The 22,204-nt window shown below is 31.3% G+C and overlaps 1 protein-coding gene across 1 annotated transcript in view; it reads right to left on the bottom strand.

Annotated features, from left to right (window-relative positions):
* Nucleotides 1-5,503: 5,503 nt before the first annotated feature.
* DCLK3_1 (Serine/threonine-protein kinase dclk3) overlaps nt 5,504-22,204 on the bottom strand; it is a 48,403-nt gene continuing 31,702 nt past the window's right edge. The window contains exons 9-12 of the mRNA XM_035730765.2: nt 16,638-16,784; nt 15,605-15,737; nt 9,147-9,314; nt 5,504-7,023 (exon numbers count right to left, since the gene is read on the bottom strand). Coding sequence (XP_035586310.2) covers nt 6,701-7,023; nt 9,147-9,314; nt 15,605-15,737; nt 16,638-16,784 — 771 coding nt within the window. The 3' untranslated portion in view covers nt 5,504-6,700. The remainder of the gene's footprint in view (nt 7,024-9,146; nt 9,315-15,604; nt 15,738-16,637; nt 16,785-22,204) is intronic.

Genomic DNA, 22,204 nt, shown 5'->3' with positions numbered 1-22,204 from the left:
CTAAACAGTCTACTAACATTATCAACTAGTAATTACATTGAATAACTTCTAGTTACGCTAATCATCATTTCTGTTACTATAAGTAAAAAGAGTATTAAGAGGATTATATCTATTTTAACGAATAGAATGAATCAATTATTAATAATAATAATTATTATTATTATATGTACTTTCTAAGTTTCAATACTAATGATCTGATATTATTGAAATGCGTTAGTGACAAAAATTGACCTTAGAAATAAGTATATAATCAATGTTGTCACATGATCCTAATATCATTTAGTAACGGTAACAATGAAACCGCTATGATATGTATTAGGTCATATGAAACAATATTTTTTTTATATTTGATATAATAAAATAAATTAAAAAAACTATTAACTAATTTAGTTAAAACTCTCAGCTGGAAAAAAGAAAATGAAACTAATTTATGAACCTTTTAAACTAACTGCTTAAAGTTCATTCAACCTTATTCAATGTCAATACACTGATTACAAAGTAATAATCAGTTTACAATTTGACTATGTACTTGGTCAGTTATCATTTATGTTTATTTAAACTAATCTGTATACACTACTATTACTAAAGAAAACATTTTCAACTTTATAAACTAATACTAATTATATTGTTTAGTAAATTAAAAGATAAAAAACATCTTTCCTTACTATTTCTTATTAATAAAAGTTAGCAAATATTGTTTATATGAAATACAATCTACTAAGAAATAGCAAATCATTTTAAGAATACTTTTCACTAAGAATTAGTGTCATTTGGAGAACTATTGAAAATAAGGTATTATCGAATTGATGTTTCGACTTTTTTTTGTAATCTGATAACAGTGTGCATACATGACTACGTGAAGTATTGAATTTCTGACTGTAAGTAAGAATCTCTCTATAGTATATTTTAATTGCAATTGAAAGCGTAACTAACTGAACTCTGACTCTATGATAGAGAAGTTTCCTAGCTACTTTCATGCTTAAGAGTTCTTATACAGTTTTCTGTGGGTTTTGAGGAGGCCTTAGAACTTAAGGTAAGTTTAAAACCTTCAAAGGTCAGTTAAGGAGTGTTTAGCTGCTTTCAGTGTCTCTTCTGTTGATGTCACTTGGAGGCACAAATTACCTTCAAATTGCACAAATGCTTCATATAACCACCGATTTATAATTTCTTAAACTATCATAAGCAAATGGGTACTATTACCATGGTATGACTTGCTAATTTAGAAAAGCTGAGCAGTGGGCAGGTTTTTTAATAATATAATTAATGATATATTTATTAAATGCCCAGGAGCGGAAAATTAATTTTCTGACGTTTTGTAACTTGGTGTAGTCGGCTTTTTCAGAGTAAACAAATTATTGAACTAAATTAACTGGACTTCAAACAGTACAAAGTAACAAAGTAAAATATTTTGTACAATAAAATGTAGGTCTGGCCAAGTCAATATCATGTCTCTCTAGTCAAGGTTACTGTTGTGCGGAGTACTTGTGTGTTGGTCTTTATTCTAGTGGTTGTGAAAAACGTTGTTTTGTAATATGTGAAAGTAAAATGGAGTTATCTAGTGTTACTGGTGTAAGATGTAAACATAATTACGTATGGTCGCTTAAATAAATGGTCCGCGTTTAATGGATTGTAATCCCTTCTTTCTATGAAGGGTTGTAGAAATTGGGAATATATATAAACTTTAGTTACTCGTCGTTTTTACTGTTGAAAAAGCCTTTTTAGGTATTATTGATGTATTTAATATTGATTTGATGGTCACTGAAAATGGCATGACTCTTCCATATAAAACGCACCGCAATTGACACGATCTAATCTGTGTGCACAATTCTGTTGACGTGAATGGAATCTTATTCTATATTCGAACTAAAGTATTTTGAAGTGTATCAGTTGTCCTGTAGTATGCTTCAATTTTGTGTATTCCTAAATTATTTGTAGTGTGTATCATCGTAGTAAAGTAATACTAAGTTACCAATTCAATTTATTTCATTAGAACTATTATCTAGTGATAAGTCGTTTCACTTTGGTGCTTTTTGAACCGTAAAATGTTGATTATGTGTTTCTGTTCTTTTCATCTTTTTATTACATGCTTCACATATCACTGCCTTCAAACTCATAACAGTTTTGTTAGACGTTTCTAAGGTTTCCACTATGGGATCGCTAAGTTGTCTATGAAAAACGTTTGATTATTGATGAATATTGTTTCCTCGTTTTTTGATTGTTTTCGACCAACACAAATAAAATAGTCGTCCAACCATATAACACAATTGTAAATCAATATGGATTTTTGAGACCACTCAATTGGATGCTATATTTAATAGTAATATAGACAGTAACACCACTTTCCAAACTGATGCTTTGATCAAAATAAGTGATATACATTAAATTCTAATTATTGATTGAACCCTACAGTTAGTAAACAGATTTCTATTAAAACATGATAATACAAGTTTTGTAGCAAGTATCCTTTTGAATGAAACTTCAATTTACAAACATAAAGTTCTATTTTGTCTGTGTTTATTGCAAACAGTTTTTTTCAATTTCATTTTCTCATCTTCAATAAACTTAAGTTGGCACCAGGACAATAATGATATTAACCAAAGAAAAAAGATCAAAGTTTTATCTTACAGTTAATTTAGAAGACAGAAATTCGTTAAGGGTTATTACAACTGAAAATTCAACAATTTCAAATAAAGAATAGAATTAATTCAATATAATGATATTAATAATGACTTAAGGAATATGAATATATACATCAATAAAAGAACAGAACGAGATTGGATAATAAAGTGTTCAAAGATTTCAAGTAACGAAAGAAGGTCGCCTAGTAATCTAGCGTTTAAACTAAACTACAAAAATAGATTCGCATCAATTCAGCCAAGAATGAAAAAGTATTGTGATGTATGCTATTTATGTCATCAGACATAAAACTAATCAGAAGTGGAATGCCTGACATCAGAAGGTTGAAAATATTTGTTTAATTGAAGAGAACAGGAATGTAAACAGAGAGTTATTGTAATAACAATAGGAATGGAAGTATGATGAAGTTTGTAACAGATAATTGATGGAAGATGTGCAAATGAAGTATTTATTATATGTTTTCCACATTTTACAAAAACATTCTATAATTTTGTACTCAACAATAGATTGGTTTCTCCCACCTGAGTGTTTCTTCACTACAGTATTATTCACACATCCATGAACGGAAGGCCGTTTGAAGAATATAATACGAAGCTTGTTTGAGTACGACATTTTTAACATAGACATTGAAGCTACTTTTATGAATCTACATTAATAACTCCTTCACATCCAATATACTTGTAAGGGTCTTCTTTTGAACTGTTAGAGTAGTTCAGGCCTGAACTTTGCGCTCAAAAGTAACATGTGCAATATTTTCATCTTTGGATAACCCTAACACCAATTCAAGTATATTTGTTGATTATCATCAATATCCTTTATATACAGTGATTAGTTACCTTCTAATAGTCTTTCACTATTATTATTGAGTTGTTATTATCACCTTCACGTCTTCTGTTTATTCATTATATCATTCAAATCGATATTTGTCTCTCATATTTCATCTACCCATTCTTCTTTCAACTTTAGATCATTACACAATCGTCTTTTTTGTACTTAAAGTCTCGAAACACTTTATGATGTTTTTCCCTGATTATTTATCATAAATCCTTTAAAATATTAGAGTCCACAGCTTTAACATGGTTTTACGTGATAATTTATCAATAAGACTGTTTAGTTTGTTTCATTGTTAAATTGTTTATTATATATAAGTATATAACAATCGTTTGGTTATTATTTTTTTTAACAATTCATAGATTACAGCCAGAAATTTCAATATGGACAAATACAGTTTGAGATTGTAATGTTATTTCCTCTTCCCTTCACAAATTGTGTATTGCTATATTTTATTTCTAAAAACTCAACCGAATAATTTATAAACAAAAAACACCTACTTTACCCTTGATTCAAAGGATAAAATTTACAGTTTCGGTAAAGGTGTTAGGCTAAAATGAATTGAATCTATTTCTTTTGTAGATTGTCAAAAGTATGTTTGGATCATGCACTATCCATCGTGTTTTGTATTAGCATAAAAACGTTCTTATGATATTCATTTGAACTTAGCTCATATGTAACAATACAACCTTATTTAATACATACATGCAAACCAAGCCGAAAAAGAATCATCACTCAAGTACCAAGGGTGAATGAGATTCATTTTCCCATCATTTTCTAAACCGATACTTGCATACAAGAAGGTATCTTCATTAAAGTAAAGTACAGGTGAATGACAAAATATGTTAATTTGTGCACTACACACAGGATGTACTACCTATTGCATATTGGTCGTAATTAACGACTGCTAATTCAAAGTAGTTTGTGTTTCATCAAATGATAAGAAGATAAAAAGACTTTTCAAACTATCACATAAAATCAGAAACATTGATGAATCAATTAGCTTTGACTGGTCAAGAGAATAAACTACTTAACCAGTGAAATAACTCCATCTAAGTTATACAATGAAAAAAAAATGTGTTCATATGACTTGCATTTATGGTTTTTATATATATACCACAAACACAATTCGGCTTCTCGAATTACTCAAAGGTGCTTAGTTACTAAAACTTTTAGCACGAATAATGGTTAGCTATCACAAACGTTATACATATCCAACATCTGAAATAAAGTGCAATTGAAAATATTCATACTACTTTTTATGTTCTTATTTTCAGATGTAAGATTTGACACAAATATATTCAATCTCTTAAAACTACTTAATGGCTCTGAGCAGAAAATTTTCAATGTTTAATTTGATATATTTTGTTAGTGAAACATATATTCCTGTATTTTGTCTGGAGTTACACTTTTAATGTATTTGATAGTTTATAATTCACTAGTATGGGGGTTGTGGAGATTATTACGTTTTTGATTGAGATCATGAACCGACTGATGTTAGACCACCACCTTTGGAAACCTGGAAGCACTGGACGGCCGTTTTGTCCTATTGTGGGACTCCTCAGCAGTGCGCATCCACGATCCCGCTCGCGGGATTCGAACCCAGAGCCTTCGGTCTCGCACGCGAACGCTTAACTAACTGGACCACTGAGCCGGCATCCAATGGTGATAGTGTCTAACATCAACCAATCCACGAAATTGCTTGACCAACTTCCATTGTACTGAGGTAGATACCTGTCTGTACCCGACATGGATTAGCTCCACTGATCACGGCTTCTCACTAGAACTCCGAGAATTCCCTCACGAAGCTAGTCACTAGTGAGCACATGTTGATTACTAGTATGGGGGTTGTGGAGATTATTACGTTTATAATTCAACTTAGTTGGCAGAACTAACTGTTGAACATAACTATGATTCAATCCTGAAACGTATATAGCAACAAGCTTCAATCATTAGAGACATTAGATTATTGATTTTTAAAAAAAGAAGACTTACAGTTTTTCCAAATCTACAAGTATATTTTCATAATAATAGTAATAATTACAATAATTTGATTACTTAACTTTTACCTAACCCATCACTTTACAATAATTATACTTGTCATTTTGTGTTAATAATCTAGATTATAGTGAATTATAATTGACTTTTTGTTTTTACAAAATACTTTCCTCCTTTTCTAAATCAAATATGAAAACCAAAAAAACAAAATGAGTAAAGAAACAACTGATCAGTTTATGAAGAAAATACAACAAAAATAAAAAGTAACAACCATTACTGTGTCATTAAATTCAATAACTAAATTGAATCAGATTGTCTATGTATATCTCATTGTCATAATATAGATTAATTCAAAAGTAACAAAATGAAATAAAAAAGATTCATTCAATTAACCATATACAAAAAGAATAAGTTTATATCAATTATTATAATAAGTGGAAACATGTACACGCAGACTAATTGATGGTGGTGATAAACACTTAAAAAATAATTGATTAATTGATTAAGTAATTAATCAATAATAATAATAATAACAATAAAGCAGCAACAACAACAAAAAGTTAAAAATAAATAATGAAAAAAAAATAAAATAAAATAGAAAGAGGGATGTTTATGGAAAATGTAAAAGAAGAAGCATATTCTTTATTCATAATGTATTTTAATCTATCATATTCCTCTTTATTCTATACAAATTTCTAAAGTACATACAGTTTTTGTTGTTGCTGTTGCTGTTCGTACTTAAAAATTATAACAAAACTGTTTACAAAATAAGATTTTATTCTATTTTTTTATTATTTATAACTTAGTCAATGTTGTTTTATCTTTGGTTTTTTTATTACCTAACAATAAAAAAAAATTATAAATCATAATATTCTTTAATGAAAGACACGGTATTATACAATACAGAAAAGATGTGGAATCATTGACAGCGTAATGTTTAATCAAAAAGATAGACTTTAATTAATTATTATAATGAACTCTAATTCTAACCTTTATTCATTATGAATGTATAGAATCATTAATTATTATAAACGAAAATACTAATAATAATCATAAATGCTGCTTTTCAATATTCTTAAAAGATGAAAATATCAAAGACAACAAAAAATAAGAACATTTTGAGATCATTCATGATCAACAGCGGTGGAGAAGATTTGTAACTAAGAGAATAAAAACTCCACCATTATCAACAATTGTATGAAAATTCTATGATTATGAAAATAGATTCTGTAATCTAGTTATGCAATTCTTTGATTTTTGTAATTTTTGGCAATTCTAATTTCTTTATATCATTAAGTTTAACATTTTGATTGATATGATCTTTATTAGTATTATTTTTATTAAATAAATCAATTGGATTTTTTTCATTCATTGATTGTTTAAATTCATTATGCTTTTTTTCTAATTCATTTCGATAATCTAATCGACGTTTTTCAAATTCTTCTGATAAATTCGGTAAACCAGAACCAAATACCCATGGATGAGCTAAAGTTTCACGAGCTGTTAATCTTGATTTTGGTGTAATAACTAAAAGTGAAGTGATCAAATCTTTGGCATCTTTACAGAAATATAATTGAATATCAGTAGTATGTAGATTGTGAATGACGGAAAGAGCGAGAGAGATAAAGAAACAAAACAAAACGTTATTACCAAGGTAAATAATGAATTATTTAAATGTAAAATGAGCAAGTTAGTTATATCATCTAGTAATGTAATGATTCTATCTAATATTTATTAAATGTCTCCATTTGTCTTAATTAAAAATAAGTTTATCATTAGATATTCACGCTTAATGACTTTATAAATTATTAATGAATATTTGATATTCATCTTAAACATTAGATACATATGATGCATATACAAAATTAATTTAAAAAATCAAATTTCTAAAAAAAACTAAGGAATGTTCTCTAGAAATAAGTTAAAGTCAATGCATTGCAATGACATAATAGTTTTCTTTTAAATAAATGTTTAATCCTATACTATAATGTACACAGACAAACCGATTATTAGTATGGTCTTTAGTTCAAGTAAGAATTATGGTAGATTAGATTATTTAAAAGAAATACCCACACTAATTATAGTTTTTAACTGAATTCAGTAATTTACTTTTTAACGGCTCATAACTATACGAATATTTTGAGCTGAAAACTTAAAATTCTAGAAATTTACTAAACTTTACTCATAGAAATTTGTTCAATACTATTGTATATGTTACCATGCAGAATCTTTTGAGGGAATTTCTGCTAGAAATATGAATGAATTCAAACAGAAACAGTAAATGTGTTTACGTGAAATATTGATATTCCTTTACTATTTATAATATCCAATAAGAGTTCATTATGTCCTGGAAAAACTAATGTCAAAATCAAATAAAAAAATTAATCCCTTAATCAATTAAAATTATATCGTATTTTAAATGTACAATTATGTCGAATAGTTCAAACAATATGGAACTTTATGTTTGGTACAAAATTGCTCTTAATAAATCAAGTTAGTTAAACTTCAAGAAAAATGTACATTTATAACTAACTGTAATACATATCATTTTCTCATTTTCTTTTTTAGTTTAACCTATGAAATCTATTATCAGTTTGTATAAATTTACTTATACAGTTTATCAGAGTGATCATTCATATTATGATAACTGCTTTCATCACAAATATCTAGCACTTCACTTGGTAGTGTTTGGCTTTTATCTTCACATTGAGGTTTAAGACTGCAATTGATCAGTCTGTTATTGGCATATGTGCATACTGAGAAGATAACGCGATGGCGTTTGAAGCGGATGGTACTGGATTCGAGTTCCAGAGTGAACATCAACTCTGAAATGCAGGTACATCCAGCTGACGAGTCTCAAATAGAACGAAGTGCGCGTCCTGGATTCCACTGCTAGCCACTATTCATCATTGCTTACAAAATATCTAGCACTTGTTCAGTGTTCATTAGTTTTAACTAGTTAAATTCGTAATAAAAACTAACTTCCAAACACAACTGAAAAAAAATAATCTCATTCAATTATATTTGTTTATTGGATATTTTGTTTTAAGATTTAGTGAAAGATGGCTACTTATCATTGTTTATCATTTAACCTACTGCATATTTTATCTTTATCTTACAATTTTAAAGAAAATGAATATCAATTTTTCATTTTGTTTTTTCTTTACCATATCAAATAATGTTCACCTTAAGTATTTGGATTGTCCAGGAATATCTATTTCGTTTGATGTATTAGTTATATATAATATTTTCTTTGGAAATTAATTTATTCCATATAATTATTTAACTAGACTATATTTCTTCAACCAGATGTAATAATAACTTCTTGAAAGTGATTATCTAATTAAAGGTAGAACAAAGTAATTCAAGCTTTTCAGTGGTGGCTACCTTTTAAGCACACTTGATTTGTGACTTTTCCTTACGGTATTTTTGTTCATTATTGCGTACACACAGTTTCATCCATTAAATGAGAACATAAACTACAAAATATAAATTATTTCAAAAAATCTGTGTAATCTTTTTTATGGCAGTGATTCAGATCATGATCGATCGTAGCTATGGAATCCTAATTTATGTTAAATAGTTTTCATAAATCACCCAAATGCCTATAATCTCCAAATTTTAATAAAAATCAGACATTACGCAACGAGAACGATGATTATTTGAAAAAACGGACTTACATGTTGATATATTATCCCAATAAGGACTCAGGAATACAAAATGACCTCGTTTTATACTTTCAAATAACTTTGACTGTCTTCGATCAGTACTACGAAATGGAGCGAACCCACATAACATAATATAGGTTATAATCCCCAACGCCCACATATCGACTTCAAGACCATAACCTAACGTTTGTGAGGAATGAGCAAAAATATACAGGAATGAAATGATAATACTGATTGTGTGCTTAAATGTCCGTTATAGTTAGAGCATTCTCTCAATTCTCCAGTACTTAATATACTAAAGCACAGTTTGTAGTAAAATAAAGATCAAATCAGATTATTATTTACATTGTTTTTGAATTACGATCAGAGATACCATCAACACTGACTGAATCTATGTAGTACATTCACTAAACAAAGGTTTATTTTTAAAGGGTATCCTGAATAGCGTTAGTAAGCGAGAAAGTCGGAGAAGCATAATCACTCATGATGTCCTATATACGTCTACTTCAACATACAAAATCTAGGTATGAATGATTTGATTAGGAGTATTGGTGATCATAAATAAACAAATGAATTGACTTCGAAGCTTTCATTATTATTCATAGTAAAATATTCAGGCCCAACTCAAAATGGAATTGAACATTTTAATATTGGTATACTAATATCAAAAGTAGACGTTTTTGGTGATGGGTCATACAGAAAGGTTCTGTGATGCTCATTTGCATTTGCATTTCTACTCAATCTTTTGTTTGGTTCACTTTTGAATACCTGGTTCTTTGATCTTCGTTATGTGGATTAATCGATCTAATTTAAATCCATTTAATCCATCTTACTTACACCTGTTACTCCTCGTGAAGGAGCATAGGTCGCTCACCAGCATTCTCCATCCAACCCTGTCCTGGGCAATCCTTTCCAGCTCCTTCCAGTTGTAATTCATCCTTTTCATATCTGCTTCTATTATCCGACGTAATGTGTTCTTTGGCCTTCCTCTTTTCCGCTTCCCTTCAGGATTCCAAGTCAGGGCTTGCCTCGTGATGCAGTTTGACGATTTGCGTAATGTATGTCCTATCCATTTCCATCGTCTTTTCCTAATTTCCTCTTCAGCTGGAAGTTGGTTTGTTCTCTCCCACACAAGGCTATTGCTGATGGTATCCGGCCAATGGATGTTGAGTATCTTGCGTAGACAGCTATTTATAAATACTTGTACTTTCTTGATTGTGGTTGTTGTAGTTCTCCAAGTTTCAGCTCCATACAGTAGAATTGCCTTGACGTTCGTATTGAAGATTCTCACTTTGATATTGGTTGAAAGTTGTTTTGAGTTCCATATGTTCTTCAATTGTAGGAATGCGGCCCTTGCTTTGCCAATCCTCGCCTTTACGTCTGCATCTGAACCTCCATGTCTATCGACGATGCTTCCCAGATATGTGAAGGATTCTACATCTTCCAGAGTTTCGCCATCAAGGGTGATTGGATTGCTGTTCTCCGCTTTGAATTTGAGGACCTTGGTTTTCCCTTTGTGTATGCTGAGGCCTACTGATGCAGAGACTGCTGCTACATTGGCTGTCTTTATCTGAATCTGTTCACGTGTACGTGATAGGAGGGCTAGGTCATCTGCGAAGTCCAGATCGTCTAATTGGTTCTGAGCTGTCCATTGTATTCCGTGTTTTCCTTCAGATGTTGAGGTCTTCATAATCCAGTCGACCACCAGAAGAAAGAGGAAGGGAGAGAGTAAACAGCCTTGTCTGACTCCGGTCCTTACTTGGAATGCATCTGTCAGCTGTCCTCCATGCACTACTTTGCACTGTAGTCCGTCGTATGAGTTCCGGATAATATTGACAATCTTCTCAGGAACTCCGTAGTGTCGAAGAAGTTTCCATAATGTCCTCCTATCTACACTGTCGAATGCCTTTTCATAATCAATGAAGTTGATGTATAGTGACGAGTTCCACTCAACTGATTGTTCGACGATGATCCGTAGTGTTGCAATTTGGTCTGTGCACGACCGATCCTTTCGGAATCCAGCTTGTTGATCTCGAAGTTGGGCATCTACTGCATCCTTCATCCGGTTCAGCAACACCCTGTTGAAGACTTTCTCTGGTATTGACAGTAGTGTAATGCCTCTGTAGTTTTCACATTTGCTCAGATCTCCTTTCTTTGGAATCTTGATGAGGTGTCCTTCTTTCCAGTCCATCGGCACTTGTTCCTCCTCCCAAATCTTTTTGAATAGAAGGTAAAGCATGCTTGTGGTTGCTTCGATGTCTGATTTCAGTGCTTCAGCTGGTATGTTGTCGGGTCCTGCTGCCTTCCCGTTCTTGATTTGTCTGACGGCCATTCTAATTTCTTCCGTCGTTGGTGGGTTGAGATCTATGGGAAGATCTATGTGTGCTGCTTCGATGTCCGGTGGATTCATTGGAGCCGGCCTATTCAGGAGTTCCTCGAAGTATTCTACCCATCTGTTTCGCTGTTGTTGAATTTCAGTGATTGGCTTGCCTTCTTTGTCTTTGACCGGCCTCTCTGGTTTACTGTATTTCCCTGATAGTTTCTTCGTTGTATCGTAGAGCTGTTTCATATTTCCTTCTCTAGCAGCTTTTTCTGCCGTCGTTGCTAATTCTTCCACGTATTTCTTCCTGTCGGCTCTAATGCTCCTCTTCACTTGCTTGTTTGCTTCTATGTATTCAGCTTGTGCTTGGACTTTCTCTGCTCGTGTTCGGCTGTTGTTAATTGCTGTCTTCTTGTTCTTCCTTTCTTTGATCTTGTCCAGTGTTTCTATAGAGATCCATTCCTTATGATGGTGTTTCTTTAGGCCCAGAACCTCTTGACACGTTGAAGTCAATGTTTCTTTGATGCCTTTCCAGTTGTCCTCCATAGTAGTTTCTTCTTCCTTCAGTAGATCTTGAAAGGCTTGGAATCTGTTGTTGAGAGCTATCTTGAATTCATCGAGTTTGTCAGTATCTCGAAGGAAGGCTGTATTGAACCTTTGTAGTGCTGTTTGTCCACTTGTCCAGTTCTCCTCCAGCTTCAGTTTTAAATTGGCTACAACTAGGTGGTGATCTGAAGCTACGTCAGCACCTCTCCTGGTTCTCACATCCTCCATTGTCCTTCGGAATTTTTTGTTGATGCAAATATGATCTATTTGGTTCTCTGTAGTGTGGTCCGGTGAGATCCATGTAGCCTTGTGTATACGTTTGTGTGGAAATATTGTGCCTCCTATGACTAATTTGTTGAATGCACACAAATTTGCAAATCTTTCTCCATTTTCGTTCCTCTCTCCCAGTCCATGTCGTCCCATAATATCTTCATATCCAGTGTTGTCTATTCCGACCTTGGCATTTAGATCTCCCATCAGAATGGTGAGGTCCTTTCTTGAGCATTTCTCTATGATTGACTGCAGCCGCTCGTAGAATTGATCTTTAATGTCGTCGTTGCTATCATTGGTGGGTGCATAACATTGGATAATATTCATTAAGATCCCCTCCTTCTTTGTTTTGAATGATGCTTTGATGATTGTGGGTCCGTGAGATTCCCATCCTACAAGTGAATTTCGTGCTACTTTGGGCAGCATTAGAACAGCTCCCTGAGTGTGTGGAGTATTTTCCTCTTCATGACCGGAGTATAGTATCATCTCTCCCGTAGCTAGCCTTTTCTGTCCAGCTTGAGTCCAGTGGGTTTCGCTGATTCCCAGTACTGCCAAGTTGTATCTCCTCATTTCCGTTGCTATTTGACTGGTCTTCCCGGTTTCCCACATTGTTCTAACGTTCCATGTACCTATAAAAATTTTTGCTCTAGTTGTTAGAAGGGGCATCGGCCTCGTGGCTTCCGAAGGAATTCGGCTTTCACCATGAAGCGTCATAATTCTTCTAAATGAAGACCTTCTAACTCTCAGGGCAGAGTTAAAATGGTTTGAATTATTTTTTCTGGTAAGCGTTTTTTTAGCGAGTTAGTTTTCTACGGGATGGGGACGCTAACCCCATGCCCAACCCTCCTCCTTTACCCGGGCTTGGGACCGGCAGTAACTCTAGAAGAGCTACAGGCGGAGTTATTTAATCCATCTAGCCCGCATAAATGAATGTTTGGCAAGTGATATGTAGAGGTTTAAATGAAGCGTCTGTAGAAGTTGTTTGTCGTGACTACGTAGCCTGATAAACAGTCATCCAAGTCAAGATGGAAATTAGGTACGCTCAATAATTAAATAGAAAGATTATAATTCTAAAGCCAAAAATATTAAAATCACTATCAAATAGATAAGAACAGGGGTTAATTTATAGATTGAAGGTCGTCTGAAAAAGAAAATGAATAAACCCATTTTCAGATGTTAGAGAGGGATTAAAATAGTTGATACAATACTTATATCTAGCTTCTGATATTAGTTCAAAATCATTGTACTACTTCGATTTTTTACTTAATTACATATTTTTAATTCGTACTAAGTATCAGAGATACGGACGTTTTGCGGAAAACTCGTTAGAAAATCTCAGAAGTGTTTTCTTTATTTCTCTGTATATTGATGCTTGAATTTATACAGACTAAGTAGAAACTATTAAAATTAATAAAATCTAGAAATCTAACCACTTTTCTGTGTAAGACATGGTATTCGAAGGGCTAAACCTAAACAACTTCATTTTTATTTTGGCTTAAAATTCCTGTAAATGACGTCGTCATTTACAACAGAAATAGTTTGTACTACCATGTGTACCAACTGACTAGATGGAATTTAAACGTTTATACACCCAATGTATATTAATTTCTGTTCACTGGTAAGATTAAAATGCTTTTACGCATTCAACTGATGAAAATTAAAGAACTAAGCATTAATTTCAATTTATTCCATAAAATTCAACCTGCTAAATTTAGTTCAATAACACGAAGATTTCATATTCCATTACATTCGAACTGGATCTTTTAACAAAACTCGTTTGTAATGTCAATGTTGTATAAGATTTTATTATTCAGATTCATTTATTATATATTTGTTTGGCATATTTATTCAACATCTCAAGTTTTAGGATACATTGTTCAACAAAACAGATAAAATACAGAAACATGTATGTGTTTGGTTGTTGCCATGAGCACTTTATGTTTACTGTCGTCTATTTTTATACAATAAGAACAAATATTTCAATGCAAATCTATCTGGTTTTAAAACTTAAAGATTATTGTTAACTTCTTAGTTGGTTCGTGGTATTTAAAGAATAGTTAAATTTAAACTAGTTGTTTGCATCTGAAAATAATATCATCTAAAAAATTATTCAAAATGAGATAGGGATGAACAGTTATGACCACTTGTAACACCATACAAGGTTGAATCTAAGACTTACAATTCTCAGCATAAACAAGATGCTTTCAAATCATCAAGCTAGAAATCCTATTGTCCATATTCGTAAGTTTAACAATTAATGATTGGTCAATATAACTAATATAATCATCCAGTATTATATCACGAATGAATTTCAATAAGCGATTAGTGTAAAACAGTTCTTTTTTAGTTATTTGTGATTTTTTGAATGATTTTCATTTTTTATATATGACAAACCTATTTTCACATTAATAATAATTTTCGACAGAAAATTGATTATCTAGTGATGATGGCACTTAGTACATAAAAGTTGTATTTATTAGTTTAAGAGTGTTAATTACATTTAAAAAATATATAAGCTAATAAATTTACTTGATGTTGATTACTTGTACATTCTCATTGTTGTTTAGGACTGCAATTGATCAGTTTCTTGTTAGCATATGTACATCCTGTGAGGACTGCCTCGATATAGCCTTAAGTCACAAGCTTTATAAGCAAAGATGGATAGTGACTAGCAGTGGAATCCATGACGCGTTTCGTCCTATTCGAGACTCGTCGACTGGATGTGCCTACGTCTGAGTTAATGTTCACCCTGGGACTTGAACCCAGTACCGTTCGCTTAAAACGCCATCGTGTAATCCAGTTGGCTGATATTTTTCACTATTTCGAATAACTCAATTTTATGTTTAACTATAGTTTCTGCTGAAAACTTACATGTATTTACCGGTAAGCTAGTAGATCTAGTCCTATAGACCATTTTAAATCTGAAATCATATTAGATAATCACTAAAGTATCATCAAATTAATTATTTTTAACAATTTATGGTTAATTCTCATTTTATGTATTACTATTCAATTAGTCTATATCACTAGTTTCTCCTGAATCGTATTTAGATTTGTAATGCATTTGACTACATTTTGCTTCTGTTTTTAAGCTTGTAGATATTTTTTTCTTGCTAATATAAAATATTCCAAATCCAGTCAGTACACACTTTCTACAGATTTTACCATTGGGATACACACCCACATTTTGTTTGTCTTCTTTCCTTTCTTTGTTATATATATATATGCAGAAGTAACTAGTTTTTTGTGTTACGCAGAAGTATTTCATAATCTTCAGCTATGTTTACTTTTATTCATTTTATGTAAAAAAAAGTAGTTTCGACAGAAATAATACCTGATTCTTCTAATATTTCTGGAGCAATATATGTTGGAGTTCCGCATACAGTGTACATACTTTTTTTCACCACTAAGGCTAGTCCAAAATCGGCAAGTTTGACTCGTATTTGACCGTTTTTCTGTCGTAATAACTTTTATGAAAAAGGAAAGATAGAATAACAGGAGCGAATGAATTTACTCGAATTTTTTGTTGAACTTAATAATAATTCTACTTCCAATTTCCTGACAAAACAACGTATAAAAATATTTACGATTCGTTATATATATATATATATATATATATATATATATATATATATATAAATGCACACTGCTGCGGAGTTTCACATCAGGACGAAACAGCCGTTCAGTGATCCTAGGTCCACATAATGGTCTAGCTAAGATCACTTTATGACCTAAACTGAGAGAATTCTGCAAATAGATAAATAAATAAATAAATAAACTTTTTTGTGCTCTTTAAGTCTTAAATATGTGAAATATTTGGGATGAAAAACACGTTATAAAAAAGTTGCTGCATGTGATTTTTAGATGGAGGAAGTAAATCAATGTAGTGATAAGTATCTTTGACTATTTTACTTATTTGATTTTTAATAAATAAGGATCCTGAATTTATAAAAAAGTAAGATTTTTATCCCGAATAATCTTATGAATTGTTTTCAGTAAAACTAAAACACTTAAAATAGAAACAAACGATTTCACCGTCTATTTTCTTTGTATTTATTCTTTCTTTGTAAAAGACTTCGATTTTGTCAATAATTCAGTATTATTTGAGGAATAATCCAAGAATGTATACTTCTAACTTAATGAAATATCACACAGTGATTTTGTGGTTTTTTCAAATAATTTTAATTCGTTATACACAGTATTAAGAGTTAAGTATAAAATTCCTGTCCATCCACTTGCTTATTCACTTTCTAAATCATAAGAACTGAACAACTTATGCAATTAGTTTTCAAAAACAAACGGTCCAATAAACGTTTGGAGGTGATCAAAATGAATTAAAGAGAGTTGAAAAATAAATAAAAGCTTACCAATATGTTTTCAGGTTTTAAATCTCGATGCACAATAGATCGACAATGTAAATAAAATAAAGCACTAGCTAAATCAGATACTATTCCAGCAGCTATTGGTTCAGTGAACTTTGTTGCTTGAGTAATTCCGTCAAACAGATCACCATCCTACAAAAAATGTTTTCAAAATCAAATGAAATAATGCCATCTAAGTAATGCGTCTATAAATAAGGACATAATTATCAGATTAAACTAAACATTTGTAGTAGTATAATTAGTTTAAATAAACAAATAGAACAAGAGAAACGGTTTAGGATCTTCTGTTTTGCACCCTAAAGTTACGAATCTCGTCTGAGTTGCACTGTCTACATAAAAATATTTTGTTGATAGAATTTATTTCGACTATACTAAAAGAATGTGATTTTGAAAGTTCGATTTCTGTTCTGTAACTCACTTGAATCAATGATGGAAAAGTTGAATATCCGAGTTAAATAATTCATTCCATTATCAATAGTAACCTTAACTTTTTATACTTTTATGGTTAACACTTGAACACGTAGATAGCATATAGAAAATCTCAAAGAAAAGACTGTTGACATAATGAAGGTTAGATAAAAACACTTACAAAGAGGTGGTCGAATTTTTATTTTAATAACTTAGAGGCGGTTAGGAACTTTATAAAACCAAATGAAGCCATCTCAATATTATAATACATACCTTGCAATCTACCCGTGGATCCTTTACATATTTGAAGTCATCAGAATCAACTGTAAAAGTCTGATTCACGTATTCAAAGTGTGTTTACAACGGTCAACAAATGCATCACCACATTTATAATCTGCATGTTACATACTCTAGACCTATAATCCCCTTGTCTTATTTCTTCCCTGCCGAATTCTTAACTAATGAGTTTGAAAAGATAACTTTGAAATATTCCAAAATATAAAAAACAGTAATTTTATTAATCCATCACATTTTGTCCATTCGAACAATTCGATGATAAGTAATCAACCAATTATAATTATGAATTAACTAAAACTATCAGCTTAAAGGCAGCTGAAACAAATGCAACAAAATAGGATGGTTCATAGGATGCTGTGAACATATTTAATATCAATATAAAATAATGAGAATTCATTTATCAATATTGAATTTTGTAATTGTTTTGTTGAAAACGTTTGGTCCTATGTAATGTATCATAATTTTCCACTTACCATATATCGCCTTTTCCTTATTTAAACAAAACTAACGTGAAGAAATAACATTCCTCTCATATACTGCTTATTGTAATTATTGTCTGGTTGTTTTATTTGGTCTCTTGAGAACCTGCAACCTATCTCATACCATAAATAATCATTCACCTGTGTAATCTAGCGTAACCGAAGATCATTTAAAAGCTTATAAATATGATATTAAACTTCTTACAGATAGACTACATGACGCCAATACACAGCTAAAGTTTCTATGTTTACAAATTAATCTAGATTAAATGTACACTCACAAGAGTACAATGAAGGTTACAGACTAAAAGATAGAGACGAAAGAAGGTGACGCAAATTTCAACGTGAAACTATTTAAATTTAATAGTTCTACTTCATAAAATATTTAAATGAAATTGACATCTTATAACCCCGTTTATCTTAAATGATAAAGACGTCTTGCAGAGAATACATCAGGATTTTAAGGAGAAAAGCAAGAAGTCAATCTTTATGTTTACAGCACGGAAAGTATGTGAGTTCAGGAATTGTTATCGAGATTTTTATTGAGGTTTTTAATGGTGATCTGACAATAATCGGTTCATGATCTCAGTAAAAACTCGACAATCTCCACAACCCTATATTGAAAATTTAAGAGCTGTCATTTGAGTAGTTAGAAAACATTTAGAAGCAGATAAAACTATCATTTACTAAATAAAACGGTTTAAATGATTTAAACGATGGGTCACTTTTCTAGTAAATCTCAAGGCTACAATAAACCACATAAAAATAATATACTTTCTACCGAATCTGCTGTACATGATTGCTGCTATGAATTTACGATAGTCATTTTAAAAATGAATATCAGGTTGACATATTCTAAGATGAAAAAGGAAGGAATTAATTTACAAACCTAAAACATTCAATTGAATTTTGCATGAGTTTGTTGTAGTCAAAAAGTTCCAACTGAAACTAAAATTCATTTGGACATGAATGAATACAGCATCATTCTTATTTTATCCTCATCCCTTAAAATTAACCGGCATTAATTACTCTATCAAAACCAGTATTCTTATTACAATAATTCATTTGTTTACTCTTTATGTACTACTCACTATTAAAGGTAATGCCTATGGTTATTTGGTTAACGCATTCAATTGTTAGCCATTTTCCCACAGACTCATACTCTTCACCGTCTTTTGTAAAACAAAGTTATTATCTCTAGATTTATGTTTTCCGTATGAGCACGGACTTTTCTTTCCTCACTTGATTCGATTTATGGAATAAAAGACATTAAAATATTTTGAAATTCATTTCATAACTGAATTCTGTATATTGAACTTATCTTTGTCAGTAGATGGAAATGAGCTGATTCTAAAGTCATATTCAAAAGTTTCATTAGTTTTATTTCAAGAAATCTGTATAATTAAACACTAGTATAAACTTCAAAACTGTTGTGCTACATGGATATACAGGTTAGAAAATAATCCAAAAAGAATTAGAGTGTTTGAATTCTAATGGAACTTTGTTGCTGAATATAGTGAGATAAGTTTTCCTAATTGAACTACAAAAGATAAGTAACATCACTTCAGCTAAGCATACATTGGAAACTAAGACAAATGTTCCATACTAATATGAGACTTCTTGAATGTGTGCACCTATAATAAAAAAAATGGGAAGATTACAGAGATTCAAGATCGAAGTCGAACACATCACATATAGACTACTGGTTGTCGAGCTAAAGTTGATTCGTGATGTAAATCATTTTTGAAGCAAATAATTTTCACACATTTTCCATCAGATAGAGCGTTTTATTGACCATCGTGTACGGACCATGACTCTAATGAACAGTTTTTCAAACTATACTGTTATATTTGTTTTGTCATTTCTGAATTCATTTATGCTGTCAAATGAGTCCATTTCAAGGATAACCGAATTGAAGGAATGAAAGATATGTTTAGATGATAATGGTATGAAGTAATTAGATACACCACAAACAAATTTTCCAAGTCATCTTAGTATGGCTACGTAAATATACGCATACGTTTTCATCGAATGCTTAATAGATGGAAAACTCATGACACTCTATTGTAGAATTAATGGCTAAAACTCACAGATTTTTAGATCCATGTTCGGCTGAAGTTTGATATATTGTAGATAATACATAAAAATAGGCCAGTATATACATAATGATGTAATCAACGGACAAAATTCATGGAATTTGATTAGTTAAGAGTAATTTGATATCTTTTACCAAATCATATGACTTTTCTATTCACAACAAAATTATCTACAATGTTCACTTAAAGCTTTTTTCATTGGTTCCTTTGTCAGCGTTTCCTTATTTTGAATAGTTCTATCATATTTTGTGTTATTTCAAAGTACTTTCTGCTGTGTATTAGAACGATTGTTTTTATTTATGTTTAGTTAATTTACTGTAATATGGTTGAACAAATGTATATTAACGTATCTTAATGTGTATTATAAACGAATGAATAACTATTGAATAGATTATAAGCCCACAAAATTTATTTATTGTTTAAATCTGTCATATGATGAATAAAACTAATCCGCAAAGCTATATCCAGATTGACAACTAAAGCCTTTGAATGTGATAAATATAGACGTCTTCGTATATTTATTTCAAGATATGTGTAACTTCTTGCGATATACATATAAAACAACACTTAGTGATCATAAAAAAAGTAAATTAAACTAACAAGAACTATAGGCTGTGAAAATTCGTCATATACTATCTAAAATGAAATAAAACTACTCAAATAGATATTATTTCACATATATTTACAACATTATGTTTATATTTTCAGATATAAAAACATTGTTATTATTATGTTTAAAATTCTCAGGAAGTATACATTGAAAGAAGAAACGATAAGAATAAAAGTTATTAGTTGTTTTAAATTATTTATTCAATTTCCATAAGTTATACAAAGAAAATACAAAAACCAATTAATTACTGGGTTTGAGTCCCGGAGTGAACATCAACTCTGGGATGCAGGTACATCCAGCTGACGAATCCCAAATACGGCGAAATGCGTATCCTGAATTCCCCTGCTAACCACTATCCATCATTGTATAAAAACTAATTTTTATTTGTGTTCGTTTTATTTAACTCATTAAAAAAATTTTTAAAGTATTTTTATGTTAGCAACTTAAATTATTGCTATAAACAAATACTTTAAACAAAGAGGGGTTTTTTTTACATTGTAGTAATTTAATAATTGAATGCATTAGTCAATTGAAGCTAGACCACTATAGAAAACCTAGAATCACTAGATGTCCGTTCCATCCTAGTATGGGACTCCTCAGTAGTGCACATCCACGATCCCACCCCCCGCGACATTCGAACCCAGGACCTACCAGTTTCGCGTGCGAACGCTTAACCTTTATACCACTGAGCTGGCATCCATACTAGGATGAAACGGCCATCCAGTGCTTTCAGGTTTTCCATGGTGGTCTGGCTTCAATCGACTCATTAATTCAATTATAAAATATTTTAAACATCAATTTTCTATCTATCACTCTATCCGCCTATCTATCATATATGATTAGCTTCATCAGAGTTTGAGAATTAAACAACTCTAGTCATCAGTACTAAATTCACTCTGATAAGGAATCGAGCTAATGGAATAATTACTGGATCAATAAAAATCATTCTATAATACATATGTTTAAAATAACAACCATATCATACTACACTATTTCAATGGTTATATATTTCTTATCATCACTTACATAAATAAATAAAGTCACTAACTTTTAAAGTTATGGTTTTTTTATTAACTGAGATAGTTTTATGAGAATTAATAGATAAACTTAACAATGAAATATGTGAAGAATGCACTTAACATTTCTCAAATTAATATTTTTTACTTCGTTCATATCATTCTCCACAATATAGGTTCTCCTAACAAAACACTTATTATAGTGAGTAGTTACACTATCATTTCTTTTATCTTATGTTATCTATGGACAACAGGGTGGACAACATCACAAAAGTCTAATACGGCCTTTCTTCAGGATACTAACAAACTCAATAAATTCAAGAGAGTCCTCAGCAACAAGTTCCAGGCCTTTCATGATCTACTCAATGGAGAAGGAACCACTATGGAGAGCAACTGGAAGGGGATCAAAGAGGCAATCACTTCAACATGTCATGAGGTCCTGGGTCACAAGGAGCACCACCACAGGGAATGGATCACTGTTGATACACTGGATAAGATTCAAGAAAGGAGGAACAAGAAGGCAGCAATCAATACCAGCTAAACAGGAGCAGAGAAAGCCAAGGCAAAGCTGAATACACAGAAGTAAACAAGTAAGTAAAGAGGAGCATCAGAACCGACAAATGTAAATATGTGGGAGATATAACAA

Source organism: Schistosoma haematobium, chromosome 1 (genome assembly GCF_000699445.3).
Source record: "Schistosoma haematobium chromosome 1, whole genome shotgun sequence".
Classification (NCBI taxonomy): domain Eukaryota; kingdom Metazoa; phylum Platyhelminthes; class Trematoda; order Strigeidida; family Schistosomatidae; genus Schistosoma; species Schistosoma haematobium.
This window is presented reverse-complemented; position numbering and strand designations above follow the sequence as displayed.